Here is an 18270-nt window from a genome sequence, read left to right as displayed (position 1 = left end):
TGCCTAAGACCAGGCATTTAGGGACACGTGTTAGAAGCCTGACGGCGGCGAGGAGCCTCGGAGAGGGCGGCTGGGGCGGAGGGAGAGAAGAAACCCGCGGGGCTGCGGCGGTGGCGGCGGGGGCCTGCGTGCGGTGTGCACAGGCGGGGTGTGCTCGCCTGCGCAGGGGAGCTGCGGGCGGGGCGGGATCAGTGCGCTGGAAGTGCTGGGGAGAGTCAGGGAGCAGATCGGGGCGGGAAGAGCCCATGCAACCCCAGGGGTCTGTTGTGGGTCAAGGGCCCCGGGTCTCCCCTGGTCCTGGCTTCTGGGCATGGACCCAGGGCTGAAATTCGACGGGAATTGTGAGTTAAATACACTATTTCTCAGGGTCCATTTTTGTCTTAATCCTAAGTGAGCGTGTGAACCCCTCCAGCCCAGGGTCTGAGTCGCACATCTACTTGGCCCGGACACTTTCTATCCCTCTCTTCCGGCCGGGACCGAACACCAGCTTCTCTTTGGAGCACCCAGTCCTCCCCACTCAGAGTGCCAGCCCGCATGTTGGGGGGGGCTGGCACCATCGGATGGAAGGCAGCCAATAGGAGGGGATCCCTGGGGGTCGGGGGAGGGGGAACACAGGCGGGAAGCTTGCATCCCCCGGACTGCTGAGCCGGGGTGCAAGCTTGCAGAGGTAGTGGCCACCTTGTAACCCCTTGAGGGGGGTCCGCTGGAACAGGAGGCCCATGCAGGCGGAAGAGATAAGAAATGGAGAGAGGGAGGGTCTCTGAAGAGCATGTTCCGACCACAGAGTAGACAGGCTAAGTGAGAATATACATGTAAATTCCCAGGCATCAGACAGGAAGAGGGAAGCGTCCCGAGGGGTCCATACAGACAGCTGCACTGAGGTGGGCTGGGGGGCGGGGGTCAGAGCCACTCAGAAGGCCTGACAGCCAGTGGTAGAGACGCTGATGGCCACCGAGGGACTATCGGGGGGACGGGACCCTCTGCGTGAAAGCAGGACTGTCAAGGCAGCTGGCGATGCCCGCGTCCTACCCACAGCAACGATGCCCGCGTGTGCTCCGAGCTCCGCCGGGAAAATGTGACCCCTGCAAATCCAAAGCCCCCCGCGGGGTCTGAGGTTACACAGCCTGTATGGGGCACGGCTGCCGGCAGCGGACAGGGTTGGGGCTGGGCCCGTGCAGACGCAGGCCCTCGAGGAATCCCTGTCGGGAGCAAAGGGCCACAGCTCGAGAGGCACTTCTGGTTTAAAAAAAACAAATCACAGTCCCGAGGAGGAAGGGCTGTACCAGGAGAGGGAATCGTAAAAATGCAGTTCGATCCGCAGAGCAAGGATTTTGGATAATGGGACAGCTGACAAAGATGATAAAATAAAGTGAACGAGCAGCGACAACAAAATAGCCCATGAAATAAAACAGTCCAGGGACAAGGAGCTGAGCAGAAGCCACGGTGCAGAGGAGAGAGGGCTGAGTGGAAAAAGCAGGGAGGTGTGGAGAGGACTTCTAGAAACAATGCTCCCGCTGAAATTACCCAACGGCTAGTTGGCAAAGCAGATGAGACAGCTTTGGGGAAGACAGCAGCCAGGAAGCCGGAGCTAAGGAATTTGCCCAAAACACAATCACAGGAAGAAAAAGAGATGGGACCCACAAAAGGCGCGATCACAGAAAGGAAGGACAGTGCCGGGGGGGAACAAGTATGGAGGAGGCAAATGGGGGGAGCGGTGTCCACAGAAATAGTGCCTGGACATTCTCCAGCATTCAGGACAGTTGGATCTAGCATGACCTGAAGACAGATCCCCACGCATGAGCTGATAAACACCCATGTCTGCTTGGAGCCAGCTGGGGTCTGGTCGGTCACTAGTAACTAGTCCGACCAACACCCGCTGCACGAGGAGTGAGTGAGGCCGGGCCCGACATCTCAGGATGGCACGGCACTCGCTGTGGGCACCTACCCACTCCCCCTCTCGGTGTCTCAGCTTCCAGGGGCCACTTCTGCAAGGCTGTCTTGTCTGAGGGCGTTCTCTGGCCTCTGGAACCCGTGAGGTCATGCCTGGAGCCAGGAGTGCCAAGGAATTCACAGCCCCCCGAAAGCAGCCCTCAACAACGACTAATGGAAGACGTGCATACATCCGGGCTCCCTGGGCCTGGCCATCCCTGGCTGGGGGGTTCCCCGGAAGACACGGGCCACCACCGCGGGCTACTGGAGCCTGCGTCCTTGACCGTGAATCCTCACGGAGGCTTAGCTTCTGGGGCATCAAAATTAAGGCAATATGGCTCAGTAGTTTTGCTTCCCACCCTTGTCCCTCTGGGCACATCAACTGGCAAGTCCCACAGTCGGACTGACCCCCTTCTAACGGCTAAATCGAATGCATCAGTGCCGGTGATTTCTCATTTCATCCCTCGGTCCTGACTTCTCAGAACAGACGAGGCACAGGCAAGGTATCTGCTAGCACCCTCGTGTTTACGGCTGTAAAAATCCTCCCGAGTTTGTATTTCAGAGCCGGCCTCCAGCCGCCGAGGCCCAGGATAGACAGTGCTCACAGTCTGTGAGTTCATCTTGGTTGACTGTCCATCCTGAACTAGTTTTTCTTCATGAACTCTAGATGGAGAAAGAACTTCACATAAAACAAGCCCCCCGAATGGCAGACAATCTGAATGAAGGCTTCAGAACCCCGCGGGCTTGCCGAGGTCCGTCTGCATCAGCCCTGCTGTGGGGTCGAGGGTTCGGTCCCTCCATTAGCTCGTTCCCGTGAGTCGGAACGCAGGGCTTGTCCAGCAGAAGCCAGTGCATTTCCCCAAAGATGAGAAATTCTGAACGACTTAAAACAACACGTGCCCAGGGATGATTTAGAGCTCTGTCCTTTCCAGAGCCGTGTCTGCAAATCGAATGAACTACGTCTATAATTCCCCCCGAGTCAGTGCAGGGACCTCCAATTACCATCAGCTGATGAAGACAGACGGGAGACCCTGGATGGGGGTCGGGGCCCCTGCCCCCAAGCCAGGAAGGCTGAGATGTCAGTCACCCCCTAATGCATTACCCATTCCCAACAAGTACTCCTTGCCCTCTGCCTGGTCTCCCCACTTTCCTCCGCTCCCCTCGCTGGGCTCAGCACACCCTCAGGAGAGAGGAGTGGGACGCCAGCGACGGGGGGGCCTGACGTGGCCGTGAGTGGCTCCCAGGGCCCACGGCTGATGCTCTCGAGCAAAGTCAGCTCGCTTCCCCACTTTCCGGAAAGATCCACCCTGATCTCTGGAGCCTGGGGAATAACGAGATGCCGCTCTTGGGATTACGCTGTGTTCTGGGGCGCAGCCGACCTTGAGGTACGGAGAGCTGCCTGGACTACCTGGGAACCGAGCTGAGCCCACCCAGGACCTGGCCCCCTGCCCACGGAGCTGAGCCTGCCCCGCCCCTCCACCCCCCTCTTCCCGGCCCACCGAGCTGAGCCCGGACTCGGGGGCTCTGACCACCGAGCTGAGCCCACCCAGGCCCCAGGCCCACCAAGCTGAGCCTCCGGGGCCCCAAGCTTGTGGCAACAGCAGGTCACCAGCGCGCACCTGCCGTCCTGTCGTCACAGAGCCCACAACTGGAGTGACGCAGCCCTGTCGCTGCTCACAGCCGGCATCACTGGTTCCGCTGCTCTCTCCACGCCTCCCTCCTCCCGCACATTTTGCTGAGTCAGGCGCAGCAACTGCCCAGTTCCTTTTGACCTCTGGCTTCTGGAAACTTCCCCACCTGCTTGGGAGTCCGAAGGAGCTCCTGAGCCGTGGCCACAGCTGTGACGGTCTTGCTGTCCTCCGCGCTGGGGTGGAGGGTGACAGATAGCCCGGCCACCAGCTGGATGGCCAACTCCGTCACCGACACCTTGTCATCTAACACGGTGACCGTTTTCTCTGCCAGGATGGAGTCTGACAGCGGGGACAATACCTGTGGGATGGACGGGACAGAAGATTGATTCCCCGGTGCTGGAAGCTTCCCTGGCAACGCCTCCTCCTTCCCCCAGGCCTGGGGGCAGAGATCCGCCCCCTATGCTGCGCATTTGCAAGAGTCAGATAAAGCCACCCTCCCCAAGACACCCTAGCTCTGTGGGGAAATGACAATAAATATTAAAATCCATTCTGTTTTTAAAGGGAAATGACCCCTCCCACTGGGATGAGGCGCTCTTGTACGCTGCACAACTTGGTTAACTGTGCCTGGCAATCCTCGCTGACTGGGCTCATGAAGAGTCGCACAAGAGCTGACTTTGTGCCGCTTGAATCACATGCTAAATGAACGTGAACTACGGGAGTGACTGTGGGAGAACTGAATCACAGCCTACTCTCCCCCCAAAAAGTGCAGTCAGGAAGGTGGAACTTGAGGGATTTCGGAGAAGCCTCACCACTCCCTGTCATATGTATTTCCTGGAACAAAAATGGTAGGAGGACTTTGAAGAGCGTTTGTTGGATGAATCCATGGCCAAATGGCTAAGTGCCTTATGGGAAGGAGGAAGGCACCTTCCCCTGACCCTGGGCCTGAGCAGCATCCAGGGAAGGGGAGGCAGAGGAGAGGTAGGGGTGAACAGCGGGATGAAGGGCGGGGAATCGGGCAGGACGGGGAGGGCTGACAGGTGTCGGGAATGGAGGACTCGGCAGCCGAGGGAGGGGACAGCGGGGTGCTAAGGGGGTGCTAAGGGGGTGTGGCTGCCATCTTCCCAGTTCTGCACATGAGGAGATTGGGACTCCCTAGGGCTGGTCCTCGCTCGCCTTCTGGTGTCCCGGGGATGCACCCTGGGCACCAGGAATTGGGCCCCATGACCCGCCCTTTGGCCACCCCCCACCCCCGTGCCCGGCGTGGTGCTCAGGGCAGAAATGCCGAGCTCCGGCTTCCTACCTGGATGGTGGCCATCCCGACCTCCCGCCCCACCAGGACCCTGTTGTCCCGGAGCGTGGCCACACGAGGTTCCTCCAACTTCATGAAATCTGCGACCAGGTGCGTGACGTCCACCTGCAGGTCGGGGCCCAGCAGGTGGCTGGGCTGGCCCCACGGGCCGGCGCCCTCGGCCACGAACTGGGTGAGGACCCGCACGGTGGCGTGCTGGTACTGCAGGGCGCAGCCCCGGCCCCGCCGCTCCTCCTCGTCTTCGTCCTCGCTCTCCCGCGTGGGCCTGGGGACACGAGAAGACGCTCTCAGGTCCCAGGGACGGACTGGGGCGCCCTGGAGTTCCAGGCCAGACCGGCCGGGACCCGCCGCAGCCTCCATGGGGCAACCTCCCGGGCAGGGGCCTCAGGACCCACGGGAGTGCTGTCTCCACCACAGGCAGCATGAGGGTTAGACGTCTCCTTCCTGGAGACGTTTACCGACAATGACTTAAGAGCTAATATTTCCGAAGCCTCCGCTGTCCAATAAATAAGTAGTCTGTGCCCATTTACCATTTAATTTAAATGAATAAGAATGAGATAAATCAAAAATTTAAATTTCTTGGGCACACAAGCTATAAGCCAAGCGCTCCATAACCATGTGTGCTAGTGGCCGCCATATTAGAGAACAGGGTTCTAGAACATTCCACCACTGCAGCAGGTCCTATTGAGCAGAGCTGCATTACTCTCTTGAGATGTGACCTTCTAGGTATGTCCACGTATGGACTCTTAATCTCATAACACTAATGTTATAGTTCTTATGTTCTGGGGAGGGAGGCTAGGGACGCTGCCCGAGCTCACAGAGCTAGAAAGTGGCAGCAGGACTCAGGTCTGCCCTCCCCAGAGTCACAGAGAATAAAGAGCCCCCCTTTTTTTTTAAAGAGCAAACAGTAACACCATAGTCTAATATACGTGCAATGAAATCTTATGCATTAATTTGGTGCACACGGTACTTACCAAGCTTATGGATGTTCACAAAGTACAGAGAAAGGAACCACTGTCTCACTTAGAGAAAATAACCCAGAATTCAGATTCCCCAGGGCGACAAGGGGCTAGAAAAATCTATCTCTTCTGTCGCCTCATCCTGGGGGGACCTCTTTCAGGAGACTCTATGAGAAGCCCAAGGGCAGAGAGTGCACGGCCTGGGGGTGATCCGGACCCCATGCTTCCCAGGCTCCTTCCTGGCCGGTTACTCTGGGCCTCGGTTAGGCTGGAGACAATGTGGTCACAGCGTTGTGCCGGTGTCTGCCGTGTGCCGGGCCCTGTACTGGCTCCGTCGGTGGTGCGATCAGTAAATAAAACCATTGTCATCACGACTCCGGTTTGTCCCTGCATCCGGGGCTCACCTCTTACTGGCCACGATGGGGACCCTCCAGCCTTTAATCTGGCTCAGCTCTGTGTCCGAGACCTCGATCTGCAGGGGCAGCCGGGGTACCCACACGGTGATGTGCAGGAGGGCGCTCAGGTGCTGGTAGGTGAAGTTCACCACCGCGTCCACCTTGCCTTTTATCTCTTTGCCATTGACAAACACGTCATCACAGCCTTCAGACACCTGCAAAGACAGAAGGGGATGGAAAAGTCACTGGGCTCTGGAGTCCACCCTTCTTCCACTTGTCCTTTTCTTCTTCTTCTTCCTCTTCTTCTTCTTCTTCTTCTTCTTTTTTTTTTTTGGCAGAGCATGCATGTTTAATTTCGGTTCCTCCCAATGCAGAGCCTGAGACAAGGATTCAGTGCATTTGGTTTACTTGGGAGATGGTCCCAGGGAGCAGGGGCCAGGGAGCAGAGTGAGGGAGATGTATTTTTACTTCTTTGCTGTGGATCAGTTTCTCTGAAGCCTCATGAAAGCCCACAAAGTTGCTCCCCTGAAGGATAAGGACAGGGATGTCAGCTCCCAGCTCCGCTCTCTCACTGCCCCCGTGCGCTAACTGCCCTGCACTTCCAGGCTGAGACACAGGCCCCTGGCATCCGCGAAGGCCCCGGGATAGAAAACAGTCGTAGCTCGAGGTGGAAGGCGGTACTGTCCCTACGTGAGCTGAAACCGCACAGATTGAGGCTGAACTCTGAGTGGGGCCCAGAGATGATGTCTGCCCATAAACCAGCCCCCCAGGACCTGCAGGGTTGGCACTGCCTTCCTCTCCAGCCTGACTCACTCTCCCACGATTACCCACAGCCCCAACAGCCTCCCAGACACCCGGGCCTTCACACACAGACTCCCTCTGCCTTCCTTCCCTGCTGGCCCGGCCAGGCACCTCCCCGACCCCCCAAGATGGCTTATGTATTTGTATTATAACTGCTTATCCTGTGAAGGGCGGCATGGCCGTTCCAAAGTATGTTCCCTCCCTGTGTGTCCTTCCCTTGTTTCTCCAGTTCCCACCACATCATTGCCTCAGGAAAGAGACAAGACAGAGCACAAAGCAAAATAAACACATAGAAAATAAAATAAAAGTCTTCAAGCATTAAGACTGTGTGTCCCAAAGTCTAATCCCTTTGGGAGATGAATCTGTCTATGGCCCCAAGGACACTCTTGGTGGGGAAGGGGAGGAGGAAACAGCACAATGATGCCCGTGTTGTTCCCTGGGAGTGGGCTGGACCAGCACCACGATGGGGAAGGACCGTATCCTAGGTAACTCTGACTGATACTGGATGCTCCCAGGGAATGCAGGCAGACCAGGCGAAGACGAAGAAGCCCCCTCTCCCAAGGCCTGGGCAATAATAGTTACATCTCCTGAAAATTAGACTGGGATTATGTTCTGCAGCCTTAATGAATTGCAAATGAAAAATAGAAATCAAGTGGGGTTTTCAAGACATGACATGACTGTCCTGCATATTCAAGTTTATAGGATATGATTTATGCTGGCCTGGTGTGTCCAGACCAACCACAAAACTATCAGATCCTTGAAGGAAGAAGTACACCTTTTTTATATCTTTGATGTCTCTGTTCTTCATACCAGATGCTCAAGAAACAGGAGCTTGGCGGAGTGGACACTCGATGGACAGATGGATGTACAGATAGATGGATGGGTGGATGGATGGGTGGATGGATGGGTGGATGGATGGATGGATGGGTGGATGGATGGATGGGTGAATGGATGGATGGATGGATGGGTGGATGGATGGATGGATGGATGGGTGGGTGGATGGATAGGTGGGTGAAAGAATGGATGATTTATGCATGGATGGATTATTGGTTGGTTGAATGGCTGCATGGATGGTTGGATGGATGGATGCATAGATGAGTGGATGAATGGATTGTGTGTGTGTGTGTGTGTGTGTGTGTGTGCAGGTGGATGGGTAGATGGGTGGGTTGATGGAGAGCTGGACGGATGAGTGAATGGAACCCTTTCCTCATGGCAATGCCTGCTCCAAGACAACAAAGAAGGACCTTAGTGTGAGGGGACACGTGGTCAGAGACTGAGACATGAGGGAGCCAAGCGCAGTGGAAACACAAGAAGTTTACTTGGAAGCTTCCAGAAAGGTCTCAAGCCGTGTTCCCTAACCTTTTTGGGGTCACCGACTCCATCGAGAACACACGTCAAGCTCATTCTTGCTATGGAAATGCATATACCTACAGTTCTGCGGAAACTCCAGAGTTAATGAAGTCAGACGTGGACTCCTCACATAGCACTTAACACGCTAAGCTGTAATTGCCAATTTGCTTATCTGTCTCCTGTCGGGACTGTGCACTCTAGAAGAAGAAGCATCTTTGGGGGCGGGGTCCCACTTAAACCACATCGATGCTGAGCAATGAACTTGCGCCATCACCCTCTCTTTCTCCGGCCTCTGGGAACTGCGGATGGCTACCCCGAGCCCAATTTTCATCTCCAACTCTCACTTCTGTTTGGAAGGGCAGCTGGTGAGGGCTGGGCCGAGAGAATTTCCTCCATCTGCCGGGGACAGTGGCAGGAGCAGCTGGGAGGGGACACATGGACGGGTCCTTCTCTCTCATGGTCAGGAGTGGTTTCAAAATGTTTACCTACTGATGAAGGGTGGAAACCAATTTTAGTTTCTGTCCCAGACTTGCCATTAGCATGGAAACACTATCCTGGATCTGGGCAGGCATTAGCATAATAGCCGAGCAAGACTTATATCAGTAATCACTTCTTTAATCAATGTTGTAATTTACAGACCATTGACTTTCCTCATTTATTACCTTCCTGAGCTCTGGTGGGAGGGACCCTGGCTGATCCAGAATATATAAATAATTAAGAGGAACGCCGAGGGTATGGAGCTGCGGTGTGTGATAGAGCCATTGTCGCTGCTATTCCGGAAGGTGTCATAAATGTCTGGGGGAGTCTCAGGACGCATTAATCATCTCCTAAGTGGCTAGAGGTGATTACCACACTATCACAAAATGAGCTGGCTTATCTGCAAAAAAAAAAAAAAAAAAAGGAACCGAAAGCCCAGAGGAATCCTTTCAGTTTCTTGGCTTCATTTGGGACTCTTCCATCTTTCAGGGTGGATGTGCCCCCCATGGAGAAAGCTGGCCGCTGGCTTCTGCCCCCTCTGACCTTGAGAGCATCCAGGGTGAATGCCTGATGGCCGCTGAACCAGCCACTGAGGTCTGCTCTTGGGATCTGGAGGGGCCAGCGTGGGTCTGGCTGAGCAGCACCTGGTTGGCTGACATCTTCTGTTGTCCTTTGGGCCTTGGCACCTTCCTGGTGACGTCACCTTTCCGTGGGGAACCACTTGGGGACCACTTTCCACGGGGAGAGACAAGCCTGCTGGTCAACCATTGACATCCACCGTGACTTCCGACTGAGAAAGAAGCCGAGCAGGTCCTCAAACTTGAGTGTCAAGAGGGCGGGTCAGCACCCAGACTGTTGGACCCGCCCCCCAGTCTCACATCCCACTGGGGGCCCCACATCTGCATTTCTAGCAAAGTCCCAGGGGATGCTGACGCTCGGAATCTGGGGGCCACACGCAGAGGCTCACTCCTTCAAGTCATGCAAGTTCCCTTCTCTTTCCATGGCGTCTTGTATCTCCCGTCTTGGTCTGTCTGGGAGGAGGACCAAGGGCTGGGGGTGAAGAACGGACCCTTGTTCTCACACTGCTGGGGGCTGGGAGCCCCAGATGACAGTGCCAGCGGGTCTGGTGAGAATCTGCCCTCCGTCGCCGTGTCCTCCCACGGTGGAAGGGGAGACGCACGGTCTGGGGTCTCTCCTGTGAGGTCACGGACTCCGTCCCCGAGGGCTGCACCCCCACGGCCCAGGTGTACCCCCCAGAGTCCCACGTTGTCACACTGTCACATTACAGGTTAGAGTCTCAGCCCAGGCATTGGGTGGGGGGACCCGGACATCCAGTCTAGGACGTACTCCTTTCATTCCTGTAATAATTTAGTGAAACCACGGCTGTGCTCCTGCCTCCCGGCATCCTGTCAGAACTCAATGGCTTTTTCGACATCTCCACTTGGATCTCTAATTAGCATCTCAAATGTAGTATGTTTAGAAATCAAACTCTTGGCTTAGTGGTGTTTTTTTTTTTTCCTGCTTCGGAGCCTGGGGGCTGGAAGTAGAAATTAAATTCAGATACAAAAAATTAGATTTACATTCCCTATACCCCTGAGTACAGGCATGAACTTGCTCAGTTCACATACAACAGTGTGTGGTTTCGGGCAGTAGCAATGCCTTGTTTCACACTGGCGATGTGCTTTCCTCAGTGGGTCCTTTCTGGAGCCACAGGCACCAGCCGTGAACCCACTGTGTAGAGGAGAAAGGGGGGCTCGCTGAGGGGGCGGCTTGCCCGCGGTGGGGCAGCGTCCCACGGCTGGCCCTGGAAGTCACTCCTCGTGCCCCGTGGGTCTTCGGTCATCTCCATTCCTTTTGGCGGGTGGGCAGGGACAGAAGGGGCTGAGACAGGCCGCTGGCCAGTGAGCCTGATGGGATCACGTCCACATCCACGGGTGGCCCTCAGTCTCTTGGTCCATCCCCAGGGAGCCTGCTCGGTGGGCTGGATCAGTCCCAATCTGGGCAAAGGACAGAGGCTGCGCACAGCCCAGAGGACGGTGTGACAGAGGGACTCTTTTCAAAGGTGTAGACAGGACTACGGTTCAGTTCAGTCCGCAAGAGATGCAAGGATGGAGGCTGGAGGGGCATCCTCCCTATCCGTGTCCACTCGGGGCCTCCGAATGAAACCTGGTTTGGAAATAGGTCTCTGCAGAGGGAATCGGCTGACGCGAGGTCATCACCGGCTTGGGGGGCGGGGTGCAGAGGACCGAGTCTGCACGCACAGAGGCCAGGACCCGACGCGGGCACTCGGAGGTGATGTGGGGACCCAGGGAGGCGCGGACAGAGGCCACCGCGAGGCGCATCAAGGACCGCAGCCACCGGGAGCTGGAGACCCGGCCCTGGGCCCCTCCGAGGCAGCGCCTTCCGGCCCCCAGGGCTGCGGGAGGATAGCACCGCCCTCTGCACCCCAGTGTGTGGTCGTTTGTCACGCAGCCCCCGGAGCCGGGGCACCACCGGAATGGCCCCATGAGGGGCAACTTCCGGAACACAGTGTGGGCGCTGCCCACTGAGGGTGCCCCTCGGGAAGCGGGGACTTTGGTGGGCGACACAGCCACGGGCAGCCTGCAAGCTCTCCGCAGGGGCCCAAAGGGATGAGGGCACTGACCCTCCTGGCTCCGCCCCCGTCTGCGGGAGCCCCGCCCCCGTGCCCCAGCCCCCGGGGAACCGGACCACCGGGCTGGTACAGCCCCCCGCAGAGGCCGGCCCGGAGCGGGAGGAGAAGGCAGAGGGGTCTGCGGGGACGGGCAGGAACTCCCAGCACAGAGCTCGTCTGCACTGGGGAGTTACTGTGTTCATCTGCGCCCGTGCTCACAACTGAGTGTGGACCACAGAACCCTTTTAAACTCTGGACAAACCCTCCGGGAGGTACAGGCCCTCCCCTGATGTGCCCCTGCCGGCCCTCCCACGCATCGCCTGTGCATCTTCATCTGTCCCATGTGCCCCGGGCCCTCCACACTCCCCCCCCCCACACCCCTGCAACCTAGTGGTTCTCAGCTGGGGGCCTCTGACAGTCCTCGGAGATCTTTCTGGTTGTCACAACCAGGGAGGGCTTGTCACAGCTGGAAGATGTGCGCTTGGCCTCTAATGGCTGCAGTCAGCGATGCTGCTCCGTATCCCACATGGCACGGGACGCCCCCGGCAAAGGATTAGCAGACCCCGGGTGTCCACGGCGCTGACACAGAGAAACGCTGCCTTACTCAGACGAAAACTGCCCAGAGGCTCTTCCCTTGACATTTGCATTAGGATTGCAGCTCCCCCAGATGCCCGCCTCGCTTTAGTTTTCTCTTTCATCATTTACTGCGTTTCCTTACCCCGTGTGTGACCTATTTGTCGTGGGCTGTCTCTGTCCTTCTCTAGCGCACAAACTCCAGGATGAAAAGCTTTCTGACTGTTTTGTTCAGTGTTGCATCCCTAGTGCCTAGAATAGGACCTGGTGCTCAGGTGTGGGGCTCACCACACACCCCTTGCCTCAGGTACACTCGGGGCTGCCACTCCCCTTCTGCGCCCCTACAGCACACAGGCACATGCACAGAGGCACATACACACACACATACACAGATGTGCAAACACAGGTATACACAAAGGTGCACACACACACACACAGGGCAGACACAGACACACAGGTGCACACACAGGTGCACACATGAACAGGTGCACATACACACAGGGCAGACACAGGCACACACAGGTGCACACACAGGTGCACACATGAACAGGTGCACACACACAGGGCAGACACAGGGCAGACACAGGCGCACACACAGGCGCACACAGGTGCACACATGCACAGGTATACACTCAGGTGCACACATGCACAGGTGCACACACACACAGGGCAGATACAGGCGCACACACAGGTGCACACATGCACAGGTGCACACGAGGAGGCGGGCTTTCACTGGCAATTGCACGCCCTGCGCAAAGGCAGCAAGCATCTGCCGAGCGCTTACCCTGAGCCAGGAGCCACTTTAAGAGGCGCCCGTGGATGGTCTCTCCGAAGCCGTGCTATGAACACACAAGGGATCCACTTTACCTTTTTAATCACATCCACACTTCAGGTGAGGAACGGAGCACAGAGAGGTGAGGTAACTCACCCGACCTCACACAGCAGGTAGTCAGTGGGCCAGACCGACCCCAGAGCCTGCTCCCGACCCTGATGCCCACTGGTCTGCAATGATGGAGCTGTTTGGTTTTGATTCTTCCCTCTTTCCTACTGTGGGCGGACTCCCCTTCCCGCTGATGGGGGCCTGGCCACGTGACCAGCTTTGGCCGGGAGCACGTGACCAGAAGTGACAGCCGACCGCACCGGCTCAGGCCTTGGAGGTGCTGCGCCTTGCGGGCAGCCTCCGTGCCCTTTGGCATGAGGTGCTTCCCCGGGGCAGCCGCTACCTGTCAGCCTCGTGCTGGGACGAGCCGCACGGGCCCCTCCTAGCCCGTCCTGAGCGAGCGGACGCCCCAGCGGAGCCCACAGGCCACCCGGTGAGCTGTACACGCAGGAGCCATTTAAAACAAGGAAACGTCGGGCGCGTGTCACACGATACCCCGCCGCGAGCCCGGTGGGTGCACCTGCCTGGACTCTCGGGGGCTGCCGCGTTCCTTCCTGTTTGGTCCCCAGTGCCGGCACCCCTGTCTCATGCCTTTGGGTCCCATCCCCAGGCAGCAGAGAGGCCGCCGAAGGGCTGGGAGGAGACTGGGGGAGCCTGCTCCCAGGCTGAGGAAGGGCACAGCGGTTTCCGGAAGTCTCCACGGCCGCTTCTCCTCCTGGAGCGGGGGCGTTGCCTGTGCCCAGCCCTGGATATTGGGGCCCCTTCCTTCCCCGGGCCCCGCCTCCCGTGGACCTCACGGCCCATCTGGCCCCTGTGCACGGCCGGCCTCCCCTGCCGCCGGGAGCTGCACGCTTCAGGCAGACAAGGAGAGGGGCCGGCAGGGGCTGGCGCTGGCCAGGACTTCGGGGGCGAGGTCTGCACACCTCCCTCCTTCCCCTTTCCTGTCCCCTGCCGTGGTCACCAAACAGGAGTCCACGGCCGCAGAAATCTGTGCGGCGAGAAATTGCACCCTGTCCAGCTGACGGTGTGGACTGCTGCCAAGACACAGAGGCGGCACGCGGTCTTGGCTCGGGAATCCTGTCCGTTCGGAGGGGGCCGTGCTGGGCCAGGCCTGGCCGGGCTGGAGGAGGCCAGGCGGGGAGGCCGGGCGGGGAGGCCGGGAGGGGAGGCCCGGCAGGGAGGCCGGGAGGGGAGGCCTGGCAGGGAGGCCAGGTGGGGAGGCTGGGAGGGGAGGCCGGGAGGGGAGGCCTGGCAGGGAGGCCGAGAGGGGAGGCCGGGAGGGGAGGCCTGGCAGGGAGGCCGGGAGGGGAGGCCGGGAGTCCAGGCCGTCACACTGGCCAGGGCCCTCGGGCTCAGGAAGGGAAGGGGGCCCCCGCATGACCCCCGAGGGTGGCAGGGGGCACCCTGGCCGGTGCCGTGTGGCGGACATCGCCCTGCCCTGAGCGGTCTCCTTCATCCACCGATGAGGATCCTGCCTCCAGCAAGCCCCTCCCGAGCCCCTGCTCTGCTCCGGCCCGCCCGCGGGTGCTGGAGGCGGAAGACAGAGGCCAGAGGCTCCTCCCAGGAAGTGGCATCTCGTGCGTGCGTCACGGCCACAGAAGAGAACAGAGAACTAGCTGCAGGTGAAGTGCGCCGTGGCACGGTGACCCCAGGACCCACGGCGGAGGACGCACACAGGGAGGCCTTCACAGGAGGTGACACTTTCGGAGTCCTGCGGCCGGAGGGCGGTGGCCCTGGACATCTGCAGGAAGGGGGTCCAGGGGGAGAGAACCGGTGAGAAGAGCGGGCATGTATTAAGTGCCTGCTGTATGCCCAATTCTGTTCTGAGCACACATATGCTTCTGGCCCCCACACAGACCACCTTACAGGTGAGGAGACCGGGGCACAGAGGGGCGGAGCCGCTTGTCCAAGGTCACACAGCTGGTAGCACTTGGACTTGGATGTGACAGTGGTCATCCGGCTTCAGAAATGCTCTTTTTTTGTTTTGTGATCATCTTCGCCAAAGTGACGGGTGAACAATGATCTCAGCTCTTCCCCTGCTGAATCACGAAAAGCGAGACAGGAAGTCGCTGGATTCTTGACGGAGCCCAGGTGCATCTCTCCCCGCCGCCCTTGACCCTGGGGGGCCGAGGACCCCCAGCTCCAGAGACCGCCGTCTTCTGCGAGGCCGAGGGCGAGCTCAGAGGGCACGCACACTGATTCCGGAGCCCACCTGTGCTGCAGCCGGCACCGCCCGGCCTCCGCGTACGAGACGGCCTCTCCCCTGACTTATGAAGCATTTGTTTCCGTCCGTCCGGCTCTCCCAGGAAGAGCCCGAGGCGTGGCTCCCACCACGCGAAGGCCTGGGTCTGGGTTTCGGAGCTGTCCACGGTGGGACGTCCTGGATGTGCCCCGTCCAGCGTGAGAGGCGCTAGATGCAGCCGGGGAAGCCGAAACCTCCACTTTCTTCAACTTGATCCGTTTAAATTGCCACACCTGGTGGGTGTCCACCATCCTGCCCAGTCCAGCTTGAGACAAATCTTTTTTTTAAATTTTTATATATTTATTTTTATTGAGAGAGAGAGACAGAGCATGAGTGGTGGAGGGACAGAGAGAGGGAGACACAGAATCTGAAGCTGTCAGCACAGAGCCTGATGCGGGGTGAGATCATGACCTGAGCCGAAGTCAGATGCTCAACAGACTGAGCCCCCAGGCGCCCCTGAGACAAATCTTAACATCTGGCTGGGAGGGGAGGGGCGTGCTCCTAGACTCGCCTGTGCACCCCACACGCCTCAGACCATGGGGGCCCGGGAGTCAGGCAGACCTGGTTTGAATCTCGGCTCTGCCATTCACTGGCTGTGTGGCCCGGGGCAAATCACTCGACCTCTCTGGGCCTCAGCTTACTTATCTGAAAATGAACTTCTGATACCAACGACCTCCGAGTTGCCAGAGTGACCTGCCTAAAGTCCAAATCAGGGCGTCCTGCAGTGCCGTGTGGCTCGTAGAAGAAACCCAAACTCTGATGGTAAACCCGAAGGCCCTGGGTGGTCTGCGGCCATCGACATTTGGGTCTGGATGATTCTCTGGGACCGGGACCCTTAGCCACACCCTTGGGTTTCAGCCACCAGATTCCAGGGGCCCCTGAGTCACTACCCTCCCCAGCGTCTCCGCACGCCGCCCAGGTGAGCACCCCTGCCCTGGGCCTCAGGACGCCATCACGGACGCACTGTCCTGCCCGCTCGGTCGGCACAAGTGTGTCAGAGGCGGTCTGGCGGTTTGGCAGCAGATGGCCCCAGAGCCGGAGGGAGAGGCCAGCGGAGGGCGGCCCCTGAGCTGCGCCGGGAACCTGGGGGGCAGGGCTTCCAGGGCCAGGAGCCTCCGTGTGGGAGCGAGCCTCCGGACTTGCAGCGGAGACCCCGCCCACAGCGCCCTGGCGCCCGGGCCCTGCATTCCAGAGGTTGCTTTGGGGTCCCTGGTTTGCTCTCACCTGGAGCCCTCAGGTGCCAGAAGCACTGTAAGGGGCACCCCTCCCCCCACGAAACTGCCCACGGTCCCCCTGGGCCAAGGGAGCCACCCCAGGGCCTTGTGGACCAGCCCCCCAGGACTCAGAGCTGGGGACCAACAGCACGTGCAGGAGAGAGGGCATTTGGGGCCCATGGGAGCCACGCCCAGGGGACACCAAGGCCTCTGCCCCAGCGGGGTGGCCCTGCGGGGACAGGAGTTATCATGGGCATCCGGTCACCGGGACAGCCGGGCGCTGGTGGCCCATTCACACCCCCTTTAGCTCTGCGCTGGGGGCCGCGCCCTGGAGGCCGGCAGGCTGCCCTGGAAGCCCAGGAAAGGGACTTGTGCTAATGATGCCTGAAATCTCGGCACCGCCGGGTGTCAGAGGTGCTGCCTCGCCAGGAGCCCCCTGGGGAGGTGCAGGGGGGCTGCGGGCTGGGGGGCACAGGGTGGGGTGCCCCAGTGTCCCCTCCTGAGGATGAGCACGGTACAGGGAGCGGGCACAGCCACGCTGGACACTGACAACCAGCCCAGATGTGTCATTTCCGGAGACCCTCCATCCAGAGTGCCCCTTGCCCCAGGCCGCTCTCCAGCACGGCTCCGTGGGCCTTGGCATCACCTGCTCGGAGTGGCAGGACGTGACCCAATGCATGCGGCCCAGGGACATTTCCTCAAGGGCTGCCCAGGAGCAAGCTGCCTCTGCAAATGGCCCCGTGCCCCGCCCTCGCCCCAGGCTTGATGCCCAAGGTGCCGACTGTGCACAAACATGGGCAAAGCCACTCCGGAGAGTTGGGGTGCTGTCCACGTGACGAGGTCTCCTGGCTGCCCTGACAGCAGACCCCTGCCACCCCCCGCCCCCCGGATGCTGCTCTTCCTCCTCCTCCGCGGGAATCCACACAGACACTTGTGGGCATCCCACGGCCTCCGTGCTCACAGTCCACAGCCTGTGCCCCACACACTGTGCCTCAGTTCCCAAGTGCCACCAGTCAGAGGCGCTGGGGAGGCGTCGCCGGCGCGCGGAGGGGACAGACACAGCGGAGTGAACGCTGGACCCGTCTCTGCACGTCCCGCCACCGTTCTCTGTGTGTTCCATCCACGTGCAGGACCACAGGCTGGGGTGAGTGTGTGCGTGCATGTGTGCACACGTGTGTGTGTGTGTGCACATGCACTCGTGTGTGTGTGTGTCTGTGTACATGTATGTGTGCCTGTGTGTGTGTGCTGTTCCACCCACGTGCAGGACCGCAGGCTGGTGTGTGTGTGAGTGTGCGAGTGTGCATGCATGCGTGTGTGTGTGTGTGTGCATGTGCTGCTCCACCCACGTGTAGGACCGAAGGCTGGTGTGTGTGTGTGTGTGTGCACGTGCATCCGTGTGTGTCTATGTGTGTGCACATGCGTGTGTGCGCGTCCTTGTGTCTGTGTGTGCTGTTCCATCCACATGTAGGACCACAGGCTGGGGTGTGTGTGTGCGCGTGCGTGTGCACTCATGTGTGTGTGTGTACATGCATGTGTGCGTGTGTGTGTGCTGTTCCACCCACGTGCAGGACCGCAGGCTGGTGTGTGTGTGTGTGTGTGCGAGTGCTCACGTGCAGATTTGCCAATTAAAAAACTGTGGCTAATATCGTGTGTACGACATGATCTCATTTTTAAAACAATTATACTTGTGTGCACAGGTATATATAACTGTGTCAAGAGACGTGTAAGAAACAGTCACCGAACTGTTTTAATAAGAGACCGCATACCATAGGATTCCATTTATATGAAATGTCCAAAAAAAGGCATATCTGTAGAGACAGGAAGCAGATTAGTGGTTGCCCAGGGCGACGGGTGGGGATGGGGATTAAATGGGGTGAC

General features: G+C 58.8%; 1 protein-coding gene across 1 annotated transcript in view; it reads right to left on the bottom strand.

Moving 5' to 3' along the window:
* LOC115278167 (transmembrane protein 132C-like) overlaps nt 1–18270 on the bottom strand; it is a 107899-nt gene that overhangs the window by 2003 nt on the left and 87626 nt on the right. Inside the window, exons 3-5 of the mRNA XM_029922611.1 lie at nt 6233–6438; nt 4861–5134; nt 3727–3918 (exon numbers count right to left, since the gene is read on the bottom strand). Of these exons, the coding sequence (XP_029778471.1) occupies nt 3727–3918; nt 4861–5134; nt 6233–6438 (672 nt within the window). The remainder of the gene's footprint in view (nt 1–3726; nt 3919–4860; nt 5135–6232; nt 6439–18270) is intronic.

The sequence above is a fragment of the Suricata suricatta genome, chromosome 14 (genome assembly GCF_006229205.1).
Source record: "Suricata suricatta isolate VVHF042 chromosome 14, meerkat_22Aug2017_6uvM2_HiC, whole genome shotgun sequence".
Taxonomy (NCBI): Eukaryota; Metazoa; Chordata; class Mammalia; order Carnivora; family Herpestidae; genus Suricata; species Suricata suricatta.
The sequence above is the reverse complement of the archived record's forward strand: the minus strand, read 5'-3'. Positions and strand labels throughout refer to the sequence as shown.